Source organism: Lepidothrix coronata, unplaced genomic scaffold, assembly GCF_001604755.1.
Source record: "Lepidothrix coronata isolate B3197 unplaced genomic scaffold, Lepidothrix_coronata-1.0 Scaffold247, whole genome shotgun sequence".
Lineage (NCBI taxonomy): Eukaryota > Metazoa > Chordata > Aves > Passeriformes > Pipridae > Lepidothrix > Lepidothrix coronata.
In genome coordinates this window covers 232,553-247,132 of record NW_016690427.1, presented here as the reverse complement: position 1 = coordinate 247,132, position 14,580 = coordinate 232,553, and the positions used below count along the sequence as shown (strand labels likewise).

The 14,580-nt window shown below is 41.5% G+C and overlaps 2 protein-coding genes across 2 annotated transcripts in view; one reads left to right on the top strand and one right to left on the bottom strand.

Annotated features, from left to right (window-relative positions):
• Positions 1-13,275, bottom strand: part of KIAA1107 (KIAA1107 ortholog) — a 40,091-nt gene extending 26,816 nt beyond the window's left edge. Inside the window, exons 1-4 of the mRNA XM_017834996.1 lie at positions 13,207-13,275; positions 5,245-5,519; positions 4,355-4,472; positions 1,248-1,337 (exon numbers count right to left, since the gene is read on the bottom strand). Coding sequence (XP_017690485.1) covers positions 1,248-1,337; positions 4,355-4,472; positions 5,245-5,470 — 434 coding nt within the window. The 5' untranslated portion in view covers positions 5,471-5,519; positions 13,207-13,275. The remainder of the gene's footprint in view (positions 1-1,247; positions 1,338-4,354; positions 4,473-5,244; positions 5,520-13,206) is intronic.
• Positions 13,065-14,180, top strand: LOC108507237 (proline-rich protein 2-like). Its single transcript, XM_017834967.1, has one exon. The coding sequence runs from the start codon at positions 13,065-13,067 to the stop codon at positions 14,178-14,180; it is 1,116 nt and encodes a 371-aa protein (XP_017690456.1).
• Positions 14,181-14,580: the final 400 nt, after the last annotated feature.

The following is a 14,580-nucleotide window of genomic DNA, read 5'->3' as shown; positions in this document are numbered from 1 at the left end:
AAATTATGATCATTTGAGAAGGTACCACTTGGCCAAGCAATTTTCTATTAGCACAAAGCAGTTACATTTTGCAGCACTGTAAGGTACAGTTCTTCCTGAAGAAAACCGAGTCAGCCTACATCATGCCTGAACAAAAAAAGCTAATGTGTATACAGATCAGTATTCCTTTGCTCTTAAAGGAAAACTAATGTATTTCAATTGATTTTTCTGATACTGAAAAGAACTAACCTGGCAGTCCCCAGCTTATTTATGAAGTCTTAAGTATTCATCTTACAGTGACAGCTCCATTGTTATCAGCTCTCACACTGAAAGCCATTGTGAACAAGCACACTAGATAAAGTTGCTTTAGTAAATGCTGCTGGAATATCATAATTAAACACTATGTAGGAGATGTAATTGTTATTTGTCTTTACATTGTAAATATACACTTATTGTAATAATGGCCAGTCTTCGCGAGCGAAGATTTGGGAAAGGTCATTAACCCTTCGAGCCTGCGCAGTGGATTTTTTAGGTGAGACACAGCGTGCGCTGAACTGAGCCCACCCTTTAATCCTGAGGTTCATCTGCCGGGGCCAAGCAAGCTTGGACAGTGGCAGTGAGGGTCTCAGAACGTAGGTTTGTTTAGAGTGACCTTCTCTTAGATGGATTGCCACACAGGGCTGACGAGCTCCATCTGCCCGGGGGGCTGGGAATCAAACCCAGGTCGCAGCGGTGAGAGTGCAGCACCCTAACCAGCGGTGAGAGTGCAGCACCCTAACCACTAGACCACCAGGGGCCCCCTCTCGGTGGTAAAACCTAAAAAATCCACTGTGCAGGCTCGAAGGGTTAATGACCTTTCCCAAATCTTCGCTAGCGAAAACTGGCCATTAATACACTTATTGTACAAATAAGTATGAAAATTATGTTGTTCAGACACTCATAATACTTTTCACAACATGTACAACGTGAAGTGAAAGAAAAGAATTCTCAAATACACTGTGAATACTAAAACATACTCTACAGAAAAGGATTAGTGCCCTTCTGCTGATGAAAAATACTTCTCTGAATCATCTGACAATATTAACAAATACACTACACACACAGTCATCCTGAAGTCAAAACAGCACTCGGTAAACTCATCGGGCTGGAGAAAAGTGTCAAGGCAGATTAATCTTCAGTGCTCTGTACACAGCACAGTTGTTACATATTTGCAGTGATTGGAAATTGCCTACCTTTGCTCCCACACGACTTGCAGAGACAACACTTACCCTTGAAGAGTGATGTGCTCTTGGGAGCTCTCAGCCCAACTTCCACTCAGCATAGCAGCAAAGTAACTAGATCTGGCACATAAAATGGCCCTGAGAGACAAAAAGTAAACATTATTCCACTAGATACAAATATTTATTATGAGTATCTGTGATAACATTGACTTAAATCTTTGCCCTTTATGCATTAAGGTGTCAGCTGTATACTGCATACCTTTTCTTCCAGTGTGTTTGGAATTTCAAAATATGCTAGAAACAAACCCAAACAGTACTCTATATTCTTCAGTTAAAGCTTGGTTTTAGTATGACTTTGAGATTCACACAGAGGAAATCTATTCTCACAAGCATTTTCCTTTCATATAAAATTTCACATTTATTTCTTCTGTTTTATTTAACAAATAACAGTAAATAACCTTGTGTCTTAAAATTTTTTTTATACTACAAAATGTGTATTTATCAAAATGAAAAGAGAAGTATGTAACTTCTTGTATTCAAAACCAGCTGGCCACCGACCATCACATCCTAAAAGTCAAACACAACTTGATACAAACATATGCTAGAACAATATGATATGTGTTTACAATGCTGTTTAAGAAGAGTTATCAGTTACTTGTATTTACACTTACTACTCTTGTATATTTAAAAGGCATAACTGGCCATAATGGGGCTAATTCAATTTACTACTACTTCCATCAAATAGAAAAAAGAAACCCCAGACCAGCAGCCTGTGTAGCTCAGTATCTCTGCCACTATCAGAGTCTTCAAAATATCATGTAAGAACACCTTTGCAACAGGAGCCTCTTAAGGTGGAAGTGCAAGAGCAGAAAGGAAGAGAAGGTAGTGGATGAAAACTGCTTTATGATTTCAGTCTTCCAGACCCACACCAGTTATAGCGTTAGTCTTCATATATCTTATCTGGGCTATTGCAGCCACAGATAGCATTGTCACATATACTTTTTTTTCCTGATGCTTACTAAGCTTCCTATTATTTATAAAATTATTTTATGTCACATATTTCCTGTGGCAGAAAAAGGAAAGTGTTATATTAGGCATGAAAATCCTTTCTGTTACATGTACTCGCTGTCTCTTAAAATGTTTCAGAGCACTCTCATTTTGTGTAGGAAGAAGCATGAAGAATGCTATTTATGGTCTCTTTTCTAGTCGTTATATATTCTGTAATCTCTCATCTCTCTTCCCTCCTCCTGCTTCAGAAGTCTCAATACTTTAAATTAGAAACTTCTTGCACATTCCTCCTGTGATTCATCCAGCAATTATAACAAAGCTTTTACAGAATGTTTCATATCTTAGTGAAATATGTCCACATGTAAATGGGTACTACATCATCAGTTTGAATATGTGAAATTCTGGATACACACGCAATCTTGCTTTTGTAAGATACAATAACACAGTATCACGGAGAGATGGAATACACTTATCTCCAATTTTTCATCTCCTTCCAAATAAATTTTAGTAATAAGCAATGATCAATCAACTTCAAGGGCATAGTTGGAAGTTGTTATTTTAAATAAGACAGGCACTCGGTAGAATACAGACAAGTGTGTATTACCTAAATTTTATCAGTGTATAGTTACAAAACACATGGAGATACCAAATTAATTTGAAGTAAATTTATCTGTGCTTTCCTACCATGATGGTTTGTGCCACTTTTATCACCGAACAAATTTGACTCGCTCCATGCAGAGCTCTGTAAGAACACAACACAACACTAGGAAAACATAACTTGGCAACTCTCTCAGAGCACTGCTACTCACACTGGAAAGTCTGTTGGAAGTTCATAGGACTTCATGAGAAAGTAAGGAATACTGAGAAAAGTGGGTGGGAGAGTGTGGGGGCTTAAACTGTCTCCTGTTTGAAAACTTTAAAAAAAAGCCCCTAAAGTAAGTAAATAATTCTGGTGCTTTCACCACAACGATACCCAAAGTAAGATTTCCCTTATTAGCTCCTACTGTTCACATGACACAGCACTAAAACAAGCAAGTCTTGTGTCTGTTTCAGAACATCCTTGGTTTTTTTATGATTTACTGCCATATTTTTTGATGCTAGTTAAACTAGATACATTGCTCCAGGCAGGAAGTGGCCTAAATTAAAGAAGCTCTTTAGACCTGATAGAATCTCTCTTTTCATTTTTTTTTCTCATTAAGTATTTTTTTTCCTCAAAGTTATGGATCTGAGAACATGTCTTCTTATAGCGTAGAACAGAAGAAACAAACATGCTTAACTATACTACATTCTGGAAATTTAGCATACATCCTAGCTCTGTTATTTAAAAAAATAAAATAGCCCTACACACTATTATGACATGTCTTTTGTAATACTTGTAACGTCAGTAATAACCCCCCCAGCTTTGTGTTGAGAAAATACTATAAACAGTGGAGGGTTTTTTCTAGTCTCTCTCAGTGATTTTTATACTCAAAGGGAACAAAATACAGGCTCTCTAGTTTGCTATCTCAAATGGAGACTTATATCAAAGGTATAAGGAATGGTACTGACACTTTAATTTGCTTTCCCAAGCTACAGGAGTACAATAAGCCAAAGTCCTGAAACGGCCGTGGACTTCAGATCTAATAAAGTCTGCTGACAATCTTTACACCTATATCACTGAAGCAATTAAAGTAAAATCAGATTCTGCATGCACAGATTCTAAAAAGCAGGAAAAGAATTACTATTCCAGAATTTTTCTACCTATATGGAAATTTTATTCAGCACTAATAGCTGAATAGTTTATGAATAGATTTTTCATTTTCTTTACAGACCATAGATTATCTTTTATTATCTTATACTTATTTATATGTAAAAAGTTAGCAAAATAAACTACACAGTATTGATACATGAGTATGTACTCATCATATGAGTTTACAGTGGCAATCTTAAAAGTGCTAAAAGTGCAGTTGTTTTCACAACAATTACTGTCGATGAGATAAATAATACTGATTAGTATCAAAGTATGGCCACTTCAGACATAAGACCTAAAAACTATAACAGTTCACAGCTAGGGAACAGCACCAGCAGTAACCTCCAACAGATACACAGTAACAACAGCGTTAGAAGGCTTTTGGTTGAAAAATTTTTTACTGTAAATACTTATATACCTGTGAGCTTGAAAATCTTTGCCTTCTATGCAAATATTAATATCTGGACAACAGCACTTCTTGTAGAGCATCATTAAGTCTTCTCCTAATACAGATGCAGTTTCTAGTCTGGAATTACCTGCAGATGGAGAGAAATAGCTATTTTCACTCTGTCTACTGTAGAGCAGACTATTGACAGTACACAGAAAACTTAAAATTTTGAAAAGAAGAATCTGACACAAAAGCTAGGATTTTCCTTGAAGGGTTTTCCAGACCTTGCATTTTACGTCTCGTTTTGACTTGAGATATCAGAAATTTGACCAATGCTCCATATTTGGTACCTACAGAGGAAGTGCTACAGTTACTGTTTCATAAGATTATGCAGTCAGATCATTTTTTCTGCACAGATCTCGAACCTCTGCATTAAAGTAGAAGGGTCATGCAGTGCTACAAATTTGCTGCATGATCCTCTGTTACTGACACAGCTGTAGCAGCCAACACCTCTGGTGAAGATGCATTTCCTCATATTGTTTCATTCACAACTGTAGTATGGAAGACTCTTAGAAGTTCCAAAACCCTCATAAAACAACACTGGAACTAGTGCAATTTGCAAGAAAAGGAAAGGGATGGAGATACTCTGCTGTGGGGAAGTTCCACATGGTGAGGGCTCGAGTTTCCTGATGCCTGACAAGTCCTGTCAGATTTATTATGCTGCACATTGGCTAGGAACAGTTCCTGCCAAACTTCTGCAGCAATTCATTTTTTCAAAGTGTGAGGGAATGAGGTAGACCATGGGAAAGAATATCCACGTAAACCATGCAATAAAAGTAATTTTAATTTTTGCCTGCATTTTTACAACTGAATAATTATTTAAAAGACAAAAAGAAAGAAAAGTATAATTCCAAGCCTACCTGCAGTGTCTTTGTTGCTTTCTGCATCAACGACTGCTTCTGGAACTTCCTCAACACAAGACGAACAAGCGACTTCTTTCTGCACGGGCACAGCTCCACTTGGAGTATTCTGTTCAACAGGTGGTTTTTTGCTTTCTCTGAGACAATTTACATTTGTTTGAGTGTTCTGAAGAGTAGCAACGTTGTTTTCATGTATTAATTTGGGTTCCAATACTTTTTTCATCATAGCCAGCTCCTCAGCTTCTTTAAGATTTTTATCAGATGAATATACAAGCCTAGAAGATGACACTAACTTTTACTCCTGTAATTTCTTAATTGATCAAACCAAACAAATAAAAAATGACATTTTTTTATGTAAGAAAGTACATGACCAGAAAACAAAAGCTGGACTCTACAGTGCTTAGAAAAACCTCACCTTTTAAAAATTGTATCTCTGGAAAATTTATTTCTGCAATGCTTGAAAAGCATAAACAAGCACTATAAGTAAAATGTAATATAAGGTTAAAAGGAACTGATGTATAAATCTTAGTATGAGCAAAAGAAGACATTTGATTGTCCTTTAATATAATCAATTTTACACACCCAAAAATATAAAAACCTTCTAACATCAAGGTTACAAGTACAAAATCATAATAATTGTATAGAGATATAAATGAATTGGGGAAATAAATTTTAATTTCAAAGGAAGTACTTGAAAGCACAAAAATCTGCAGTTAAGATCACCCGAGAACTTTCATTTTGCCCATATTCCAGCTTCCCACTTTCCCATCTGTTTCACCAGCTTATTTTTGGCTCAAGATCTGGAAGGCTAACAAAGCCTGCAGTCTGTGACTGCAAAGATTTTGTATTTATAGAAAGATAGTGCACTCCAACAACTTAATGGAGCCTTACAAAGCCAATGTGAACAGATAACATGCTTCATCCGTGGTTTCATACCATAGGGATGAAGTTAACAAAGTTTAACAGAAGAGCTACAGTTACTTTGGATGTAGCAGACATGTGCTTAGAGATCTGCATCGAGTCACTGGTTCCGTGGCAAAGAGGCTTTTTTGTTAATACTGGGAACACAGTAATCTGAGTATGCCATTTGGACACTGTCCTCTAAAGGGGTTGAGAAAACATACAAAGAAATCATCTTCGTTCTTAAGTCCTTCTTAAGTATTTGAAGGATTGAGATAGGTAGAATTTTTTTTTGTGTATGTGATACTGGTCCTCACCAAGTGAAAATGAGGAGAAATGAGAATGCAGGGAATAAGAATTTTAATATTTTATTAGATTTTGAAAGCAAGGGCCAGGAAAAGGTGTGACAGGATTTCACATTGAGAGATTGGTGGACCCTTTTTACACGGGATTTTAAGGTTGTTGTATCTGTATGTGTATTCATAGAAATTCAGCAGGTTATCTTCATATTAGTCCTGCTTAATACAGACTGTAAATTTACTATTTTGAAAGACTCATGGAGGCATCCTTTATTTTACTTCACAGACAGCAATAATGATTTTAGCACATCTTTTAGAAATTTCCTTTTATCTTAGTTAAAATCCCATCAGATATTTCCAGATTGCAATATTCAGCAGTTTTCTAAAACCTGTTACAGAAAACTTTCCTTGGCAGTACCCTCTATTTTATAGACTCATTTCTAAAGCAGAGTGAAGCTTTCTAGACTTTCTTCTAGAGAGTATCAAATGGTGCATTTCTGCATAAATAAAAGCTAGGGAAATCTGTCATCCACAGCAAAATGCATAGCTTGGACCTTGGAGCTCAGATGATTTAGTGATAATGTAAAACCATCTCTTTAAAACACAGTTGCTTTAAGAAACCAGAACCCTTACTGCAGAATTATGATAGGAATAGTTTTTAAAAACTGTTCCAAACCTCATGAGTAAGCTTCATTCAATGTGACATCCTAGCTTCATAAGCTAAAGTGCAGAAGATAACAATTCTATAAAGTTATGAATCTCTTCTTTAAATCAGATAGAGGTGTCATCAGAAGGTCTTGTATCTTGGTCAGTTTGAACTGAGTACTTACAAGTCAGCAGTTTTCATAGTCTTCTGAACAATCTAAGAAGGCCTTACCACCCTCACAATAAAGAATTTCTTCCTAATATCCAATCTAAACCTACTCTCAGTTTAAAGCCATTCCCTCTTGTCCTTTCACCACATGCCCTTGTCAAAAGTCCCTCTCCAGCTCTCTTGTATAAGCACCCTTTAGGTACTGGAAGGTGCTCTAAGGTCTCCTCAGAGCCTTCTCTTCTCCAGGCTAAACAACCCCAACTCTCTTCGCCTGTCTGCATAAGGTGCCCCAGCCCTCTCATCAGCTTTGTTGCCCTCCTTTGGACTCATTCCAACAGGTCCATGTCTTTCTTATGTTAGGGACCCCAGTCTTGGACACATTACTCCATGTGGAGTCTCAAGACAGCAGAGTAGAGGAGGAGAGTCACCTTCCTCGACCTGTGGGTCACATCACTTTTGATGCAGCCCAGGATTGGCTTTCTGGGCTGTGAGCACGCACTGCCCGCTCACATTGAGCTTTTCGTCAAGCAACTACAACTCTTTGATGTGCTCATCCAGCCAATTCCTTATCCACTGAATGGTCCACCTGTCAAACCCATTCCTCTCCAATTTAGAGAGAAGAATGTCACAGTAACTAGATTAGCACCGAAATATCTTCCCTACATGTGTAAAATATATTATACAGTTTTACTTTAACAAAGCTATCAGTTACTACAACTAAGTGCCAAAATGAACCCAAAGTATGTTTACTTTTGTTAATAAAAATAACATCGAAAATGTAAGAAATCTCTCTGCCCACAGTTTTAATGCATTAATGTCTAGCAAACCCAACTGCACCAAATACTCTCATGTACTGCATTTAATCTTGGTGGGCTTGCAAAAATATTTCAACAATACACCTATAGCAGCGAATTAGTGCCAGTCAGGTCTGTCATATGCACAACTTCAACATACTGTAATCACTTAAGATTCTTCCATTTCCCTTTAGGTTTGCTAAAAGAACAATCTGCTTGATTTTTGCAGCCAAGATGGTTGTTTTAACTTAGCTGATTTCCTGATAGAAGTATTTCAGTAAACTTCTCATGAGATGCAATGTCAAATGCTTCGCTGTCTCACACAGGTGCTGATTAAATTTTCTAATTTCTTGTGAAAGCTCAGCATTTCAGAAGAATCTGATCCTTAAGCAGTTGTGGTCCCAGTGAAAGGTTTCTACCCATTTCTCATAGACTGATTTTTTTTTCCCCCTTGGGGCATAAATCCATTGCATTAAGATTCTATGCTTTCCAAAGCAAGATCTTAATATCACACACATACCGAATATACTGTGACTTGACAGTTTAGCTTCTCAACTGCCTCCGAAAGATTGAGATTAAATATAAACATGGAACGAAAAAAAAATCCAGTAAGAAAAAAGACAAACTCATTGTTTCTATGTATGTGGAAAGGAGATAAGGTTGCCATTGTTTGTCATGTGTTTAAAGCTCATTTTCATCAAAGTAAACAAGTCATCTTAGTGAACGCTTTCTTCCCCCAACAGGATACATCATAAAATCTGAGCTACCAGCTTCATGTTGTACATTACTTATTTCCCTCCTTCCCTCCCTCAGCAAAGTCTTATTCTTCTCAGTGACGAACTTAGCTCATATTTATAACCACAAAACTAACCTGGTGCTGTAGTGACAAACTGAGACCAGACAATGTGGTTGTATGAACAAAAGCCATTAAGTTAGAACAGCTTGGGTGTTCAAGAGAAGCAGATTCCCTGATCCCTTAACTTGGAAAATAAAGACTTTGTTTCACAATAATTGTTCTCAACTTTCTCAGTTTTCACTGTTCTTTGGAGATAAGTCTTAACAGAGCATTTTAATTTCCACAATTCAGGACTTATTGTTTCACAAAGTTTAAGACAGTTCCCATGTTGCCACACTAGCAGGGTAAGGTTTGTTAACTCTATTTTTTTTAGGAGGGGTGATTTTTTTTTTCAGCTGTATCACTGATTCCTTCATGAAAAAATATGAAAAGAATAGTTGGGCCAAAAAATGCACCTGTAAGTGCCACAGAAAGCCCTATGCAGTTAGCTTGTTTACAAGTTCCACAAATCAGTCACTCAGAGAAGATACTCCTTGCATGGTACGCTGCACCACATCAATAGGCACGACTGGTAACAGGATAAAAGGGAAAGACCATATCAGAATAGTTTGTATAAACCATAAAATTTCAAGAACATGGGAGGCATGCTATTCTTCTCAAAGAGTGGTCTGCAATCACAACCCACTAGAGGGGAAAGCATAAGCCTAGATATTAAGGGTAAGATTGCTGAGGCATAAACATAAAGGAATTCAGTGTACATGTGCATAAGTCAGGTTTGTTTCCTCCAAAGCAGCCATTATCCAATGCGGACTATGACAATCTAGGAATCAGTAAGAATAAATTCATGCACAAGTTATTTAAAGAAATATTTCCCTTTTTCACTACTTTGTAATCCAGTGGTATGGAACTGTAACCGGAAATTGTACTTAAAGAACAAATACTAACAAAGGTGCTGTATTTGGTGCAACTGTTTTATGAAAACCTCACGTGCAAGAGAATGTCAAGCTGAAAACAGAGCTAAGCCATCACCATCTGTAACGTCAGTATGATGTTGTGTAATTTTAACAGATACCTCACCTTATGGCTTGTGGATTTTTTCCCCCCTGCACACAGAAAAGATTCTGATAGACATGAGCAACGAGATTGCAAGAGGTGTGGCCAGGTGACAGATGAAACAGGAACATGCTATAGGGTATCTGTTGTATTCATAGCAGTTACTACAGCCTAAGATTTTTTTATACAAAGGAAAGGTTTGCAGAGACTCTACAGAAAGAAGTTACTGCCATCATGCTGTCTAGGAGTTTACCTTCCAGAATGTTTCTGCCTGCACTTAAGAGAGATGTGGCATCCTTGTACTGCCTAATACAGAACTCTACAAGCATAACACGGTCGAAGCCTTGGCTGGTCTACATTGAATCAACTGCTGGTATAGCAAATTAACCCCTGTGGCAGTAAATGTCACAGTGACAATTGTATTTCTTTGTATTTGATTGTATTTATTGCTTTTTAACTGGATCTGTCATTAGGCCCCTCTCTGTCCTTCCCTGACTCAGCTGCCTTCAATACAAATATCAAGAGACAATAATAACTAGATTTTTTATTGCTAAAGCTGTATTTTTTCCAACTGCAAGGGAAAATAAAAAGCGGTTTGCCTCCCAGCTCACAAGATAGTAACGATCTAATGATCTGTGACTGACTGTTGTCCTTCAGGGATGCTAAGTTTTTCTTCCTGAGGCACACTGCAGAACCCTGCTTAGGCAGTCATCTCCTGCCATCCATGTACTTGGAATTGATGACATTTTTCTAGTGGCATCCTGAAGAGTGACAGGAGGCTATTGGAGGGCACAGTGGAGGGCACATTAATCAGGCAAAAACATAGGGTGCACAGTGTCTACAATATGGATGCTGCACTTCCTGGTGTCCTCAGATATTCAAGTGTATGGGGGGAAACAAAACACTGCTTAGTTGCTCTTCTATTTCATGCTGGGGCTATGCAGAAAGATCTGCATGAAGCTCACCACGTCCTCCCTCCTGCTCAAAAATGCTCAGAAGTTTGGCAAGAGGAGCTGCACAGCCTTCAGCACACAAGTGACACGCAGCCCACATCTCTCCTGATGAAGAGAGACAGAGGCCCAAAGGAAGTGCTGCCTCACTGAGATGCAGGCCAGATATAGCCCGTGAGAAAAGAAAATCCCCAAATCCCCAAGGAAAGATAATTTTTACTTGGGAAGATAAAAGAAAAGCTGAATACAAACAGGAAAGGAAATGAGATTTTTTTATATCTTCGATGAACTCTTCAATACTATATTAGTATTCCACTTCTCCATACAAAACCAGAACTTTTGTAGAACACAACATCTTTCTCCCAGGAGCTCAGCTGCAGCTACAGGTTTTTGTTACAACTCATCATGGTGGTTCACGTGCTCCAAGAACTAGGCTGGCTTCTGGTAAACCTGAAGCTGTAATTTAAAGGCACCGTTTTGCATTTGTGAAGATTAATTAATTAGCATCCAAACAAGAAGCCACTGAGATTCGACAGCCACTGATACTAGCAGAAGTCATTTCAACAATGAATTAGGCTCTTTTCAACTAAGGCTGCTTCCTTTCTTTGGTCCAAAGGAGTTCACTGTTGTCAAACTTCAGTGTACTCTGTGGCACAAATTTTCACAGCATGTGCTAGGTTAGAGGACTCAAAAGGTGAAGTATCAAACAGCACTGAAGACTAAGTTAAGAAAAAGCAATCAGCTTGCAAAACACATTTCATACATATCTTAGAACATATAGGGAGGTTCATTTGAAGAATCTAAACTCACTGTGAAAAGATAAAAGGTTTATAATGAGATGAGCTGAGTTTAAAGGTGCTTTTCAATACCATCCTTTTTGGAGAACATGCAGGACTCTAGACATCATTACTTGCCTTCTAGCAAACACAGACAAAATTGAAAGCAAGTATCAGTGGACTGTAGGCATATTAAGTGTTTACCATTAGGAAAACAAAAAAAATACTATAACAGTATATAGATAATTAAAATAATTATTCCAAATAATTATGTCCAAATGAATTTGATTTTTTAAAATTTGCAATATCATACTTCTCCATGAAATTCTTATATGAAGTGAAAGAAATTAGTTATAGCAAAGTAATAATGGAGTCAGGAAAAATACGAGACAAAACCCATGCTGTTTTGTTTCTTACCACTTGTTTTGCTAATGCTCCTGCCAGGCTGTGACAGTAGTAACAAATGCCTGTTTATTGACCTGCTCCACTACAATGATTCTGTGTTTCAGATATTACTCTGGGTTCAAAAAGTTTTCTTTCATAATTATCATAACTTTAGTACTCCGAATACATATTTTTAGCTATCTGCTGCCTTATTTACAAATTTAAGGAGAGAATGAACAAAACCAATAGGGAGAGGTCAGACTATTTCAGGCACTAAACTTTAAAACTGCAACACCCTCCCCCCCCTTCCTCTTGCCAACAATCTCAAGAGCCTGCAGGTACCTACATTTTCTAGGCACATCCTGAATTCATGTGAAATCCCAGAGTGCCTACCACTTCACACCAACGCTGTGTTAGGGAAAGTAGTTGGCACAGCTGCAGCTTTGTTAGAGAAAAGCAGGTCTTTGAGAGACAGTGAGAGGCATTTATAGCAAGGAGGATTGCAAGGTCTGGTGGCAACACTCCTCACGTAACTCACCTAAGGTTTGGAGCAAGACATGAGAGATGTTGCATGTGTGGCAATGGGAAAACAGCTGGCAGTGCAAAAACGCGCTGGCCCTTGCACCAGTCCCTGGGGAGCAGCCAGCCCACACGCCTCCCTCTGGGATCCCAGCTCAGATCAAAGCTGTGCCGTCTCTGGCCTAGCCCATGGCTCAATAGGACTTGAGTGATGAGTTTCTAGCTTTGATGCATTTTCATCCAACTTGATGAAACTCTCCACGGTTTCTGTATCCATAACTTTTTTATTTTACGCGTGACCTGACAGCGGTTTTTCTTTTCTGTTTCCATTAGGGAATCTTGCTAAGAAGAGTTTTAGTAGGCACAGATAATCTTAGAGGGTATATTCAGGATTTTGGCTGCTTTTTCTCTTTATCTACTACAAAGCCTTTACATACCATAAAAAGCATGCTGTGGTGGAGAGCACAGCCATGCGCTGTCACCAGAGGGACAAAGGCAGAGGAAAATAAGGAAGTCACAGAAAAGTCTGCTGCCAATGCTGTTGGAAAGCTGTGAGAATACTGCCTTGAATAGGAAAAGCTTTACAACAGGTGCTAGTGCTGGGAAGCAAGAAGACAGGACGCAAGAGAAGCGGTGCCAAGGCCAGCTCATCAGTCCCGCCGCGGCCGCGCACTCACCGCAGGAAGCGCCGGATCTCCGCGGTCCCCACACCGTCCAGCCGCAGCACCTCGGGGGGCGGCCGCCCCCCTCCCAGGGCGGCGAAGAGCCGTGGCGCCCGCGCCAGGAGCACCGCCCGGTGCGCCCGGAGCGCCGCGTCGCCCACCCGGATGGTCACGTCGGAGCGGGTCCCCTCCGCCAGCAGCCTGCGGGACGGCACCGTTACCGCGTGTCCCCGCCCCGCACGGGGCCGCCCCCACCTCGGCCGCCGCCCCGCGCCCACCTGCCGAGGTCCTGCCGGAGCTGCTCGGCCAGCGCCTCCTTCAGCCGCTGCCGCTCCGCCGTCGCCGGGCTGGGGCCCTTCGGCGCTGCGCCGCCGCCGCCGCACCGCGCCATGTGCCGGCCGCTCCGCTCCGCGCCCCGCGCGGCGGCAGAGGCGCGGGGCGGGGACCAGCCGGTCCCTTGCCGGCGGCCCGCCGTACTCACGGAAACAGCCGGGACAGCGCTCGCGGCCGCGGGCCGTGCCCGCCTTCCCGCCAGGGCAGCGGGAGCAGCGCCGGGAGCCGCGGGAGCCGCGCGGGGCGGGACGCGGCGCCTTCCCCGCTCCGCGCGCAGGGCGTGGCCGGCGCTGCCCTCCGCCAATCAGAGCCGGTGGCGCTGCGCCCGGCCCCGCCCCCGCCGGGGGGGGTCCGTGCCGGGGGGCGGGACCTCCATGCCGGGGGCGGGGCCTTTCGGCCCGGCCGATCGCGGCTGCCGCCGGGAGAGCACCCCCTGGCGGCCGCTGCCCCGCCCCGCCGGCCCGGCCCCGCCGCGCCCCTCCCGCGCGCGGAGCGGCCCTGACGGAGCGTGGCGTTCGAGGGCCGCCCGCGCCCCGTCCCCCCCCGCACCTCCCGCAGGGAAGGGGCAGCAGCCCGCGGGCCGCAGCCCTCAGCCAGCTGGTGCTCTGCAGGAAAATCCGTACTCCCCATCAGCGGCTGCCTTGCCAAAGAAATAAACTGCTGCTCAGGTGGTAGAAGTTTCTCTATGCCGCCCTCCTGAGGCAAGGGAGAACCTTTCCGACTTCAGAGTGTAAGTGGAAGAAGCACGAAACCATCTTAAGTTGATAAGTGCTGAAAATACTCAGGGAAAAAGGCTTGAAGGCAGGTACCAACCGAGGATGGAAGAGGCAAGATGGATACCACTGTCGTGATCCTGAGGAGACTCCTCTGGGATTTGGTGAAGTGGCCGAGAGGGAGCAGGTTGCCAGCCACGAACTGACACTGGGCAGACAGCACAGCTTGGTCCTTCCTTGCAGGGTCACGTCGAGCTGGGAAGAGGCTTTGGAAACCCAACAGGCAGGTGACTCACCGATTCTGCGGCCTCATATTTTGTGCTTCTTTTTCCTTTTTAGTTAG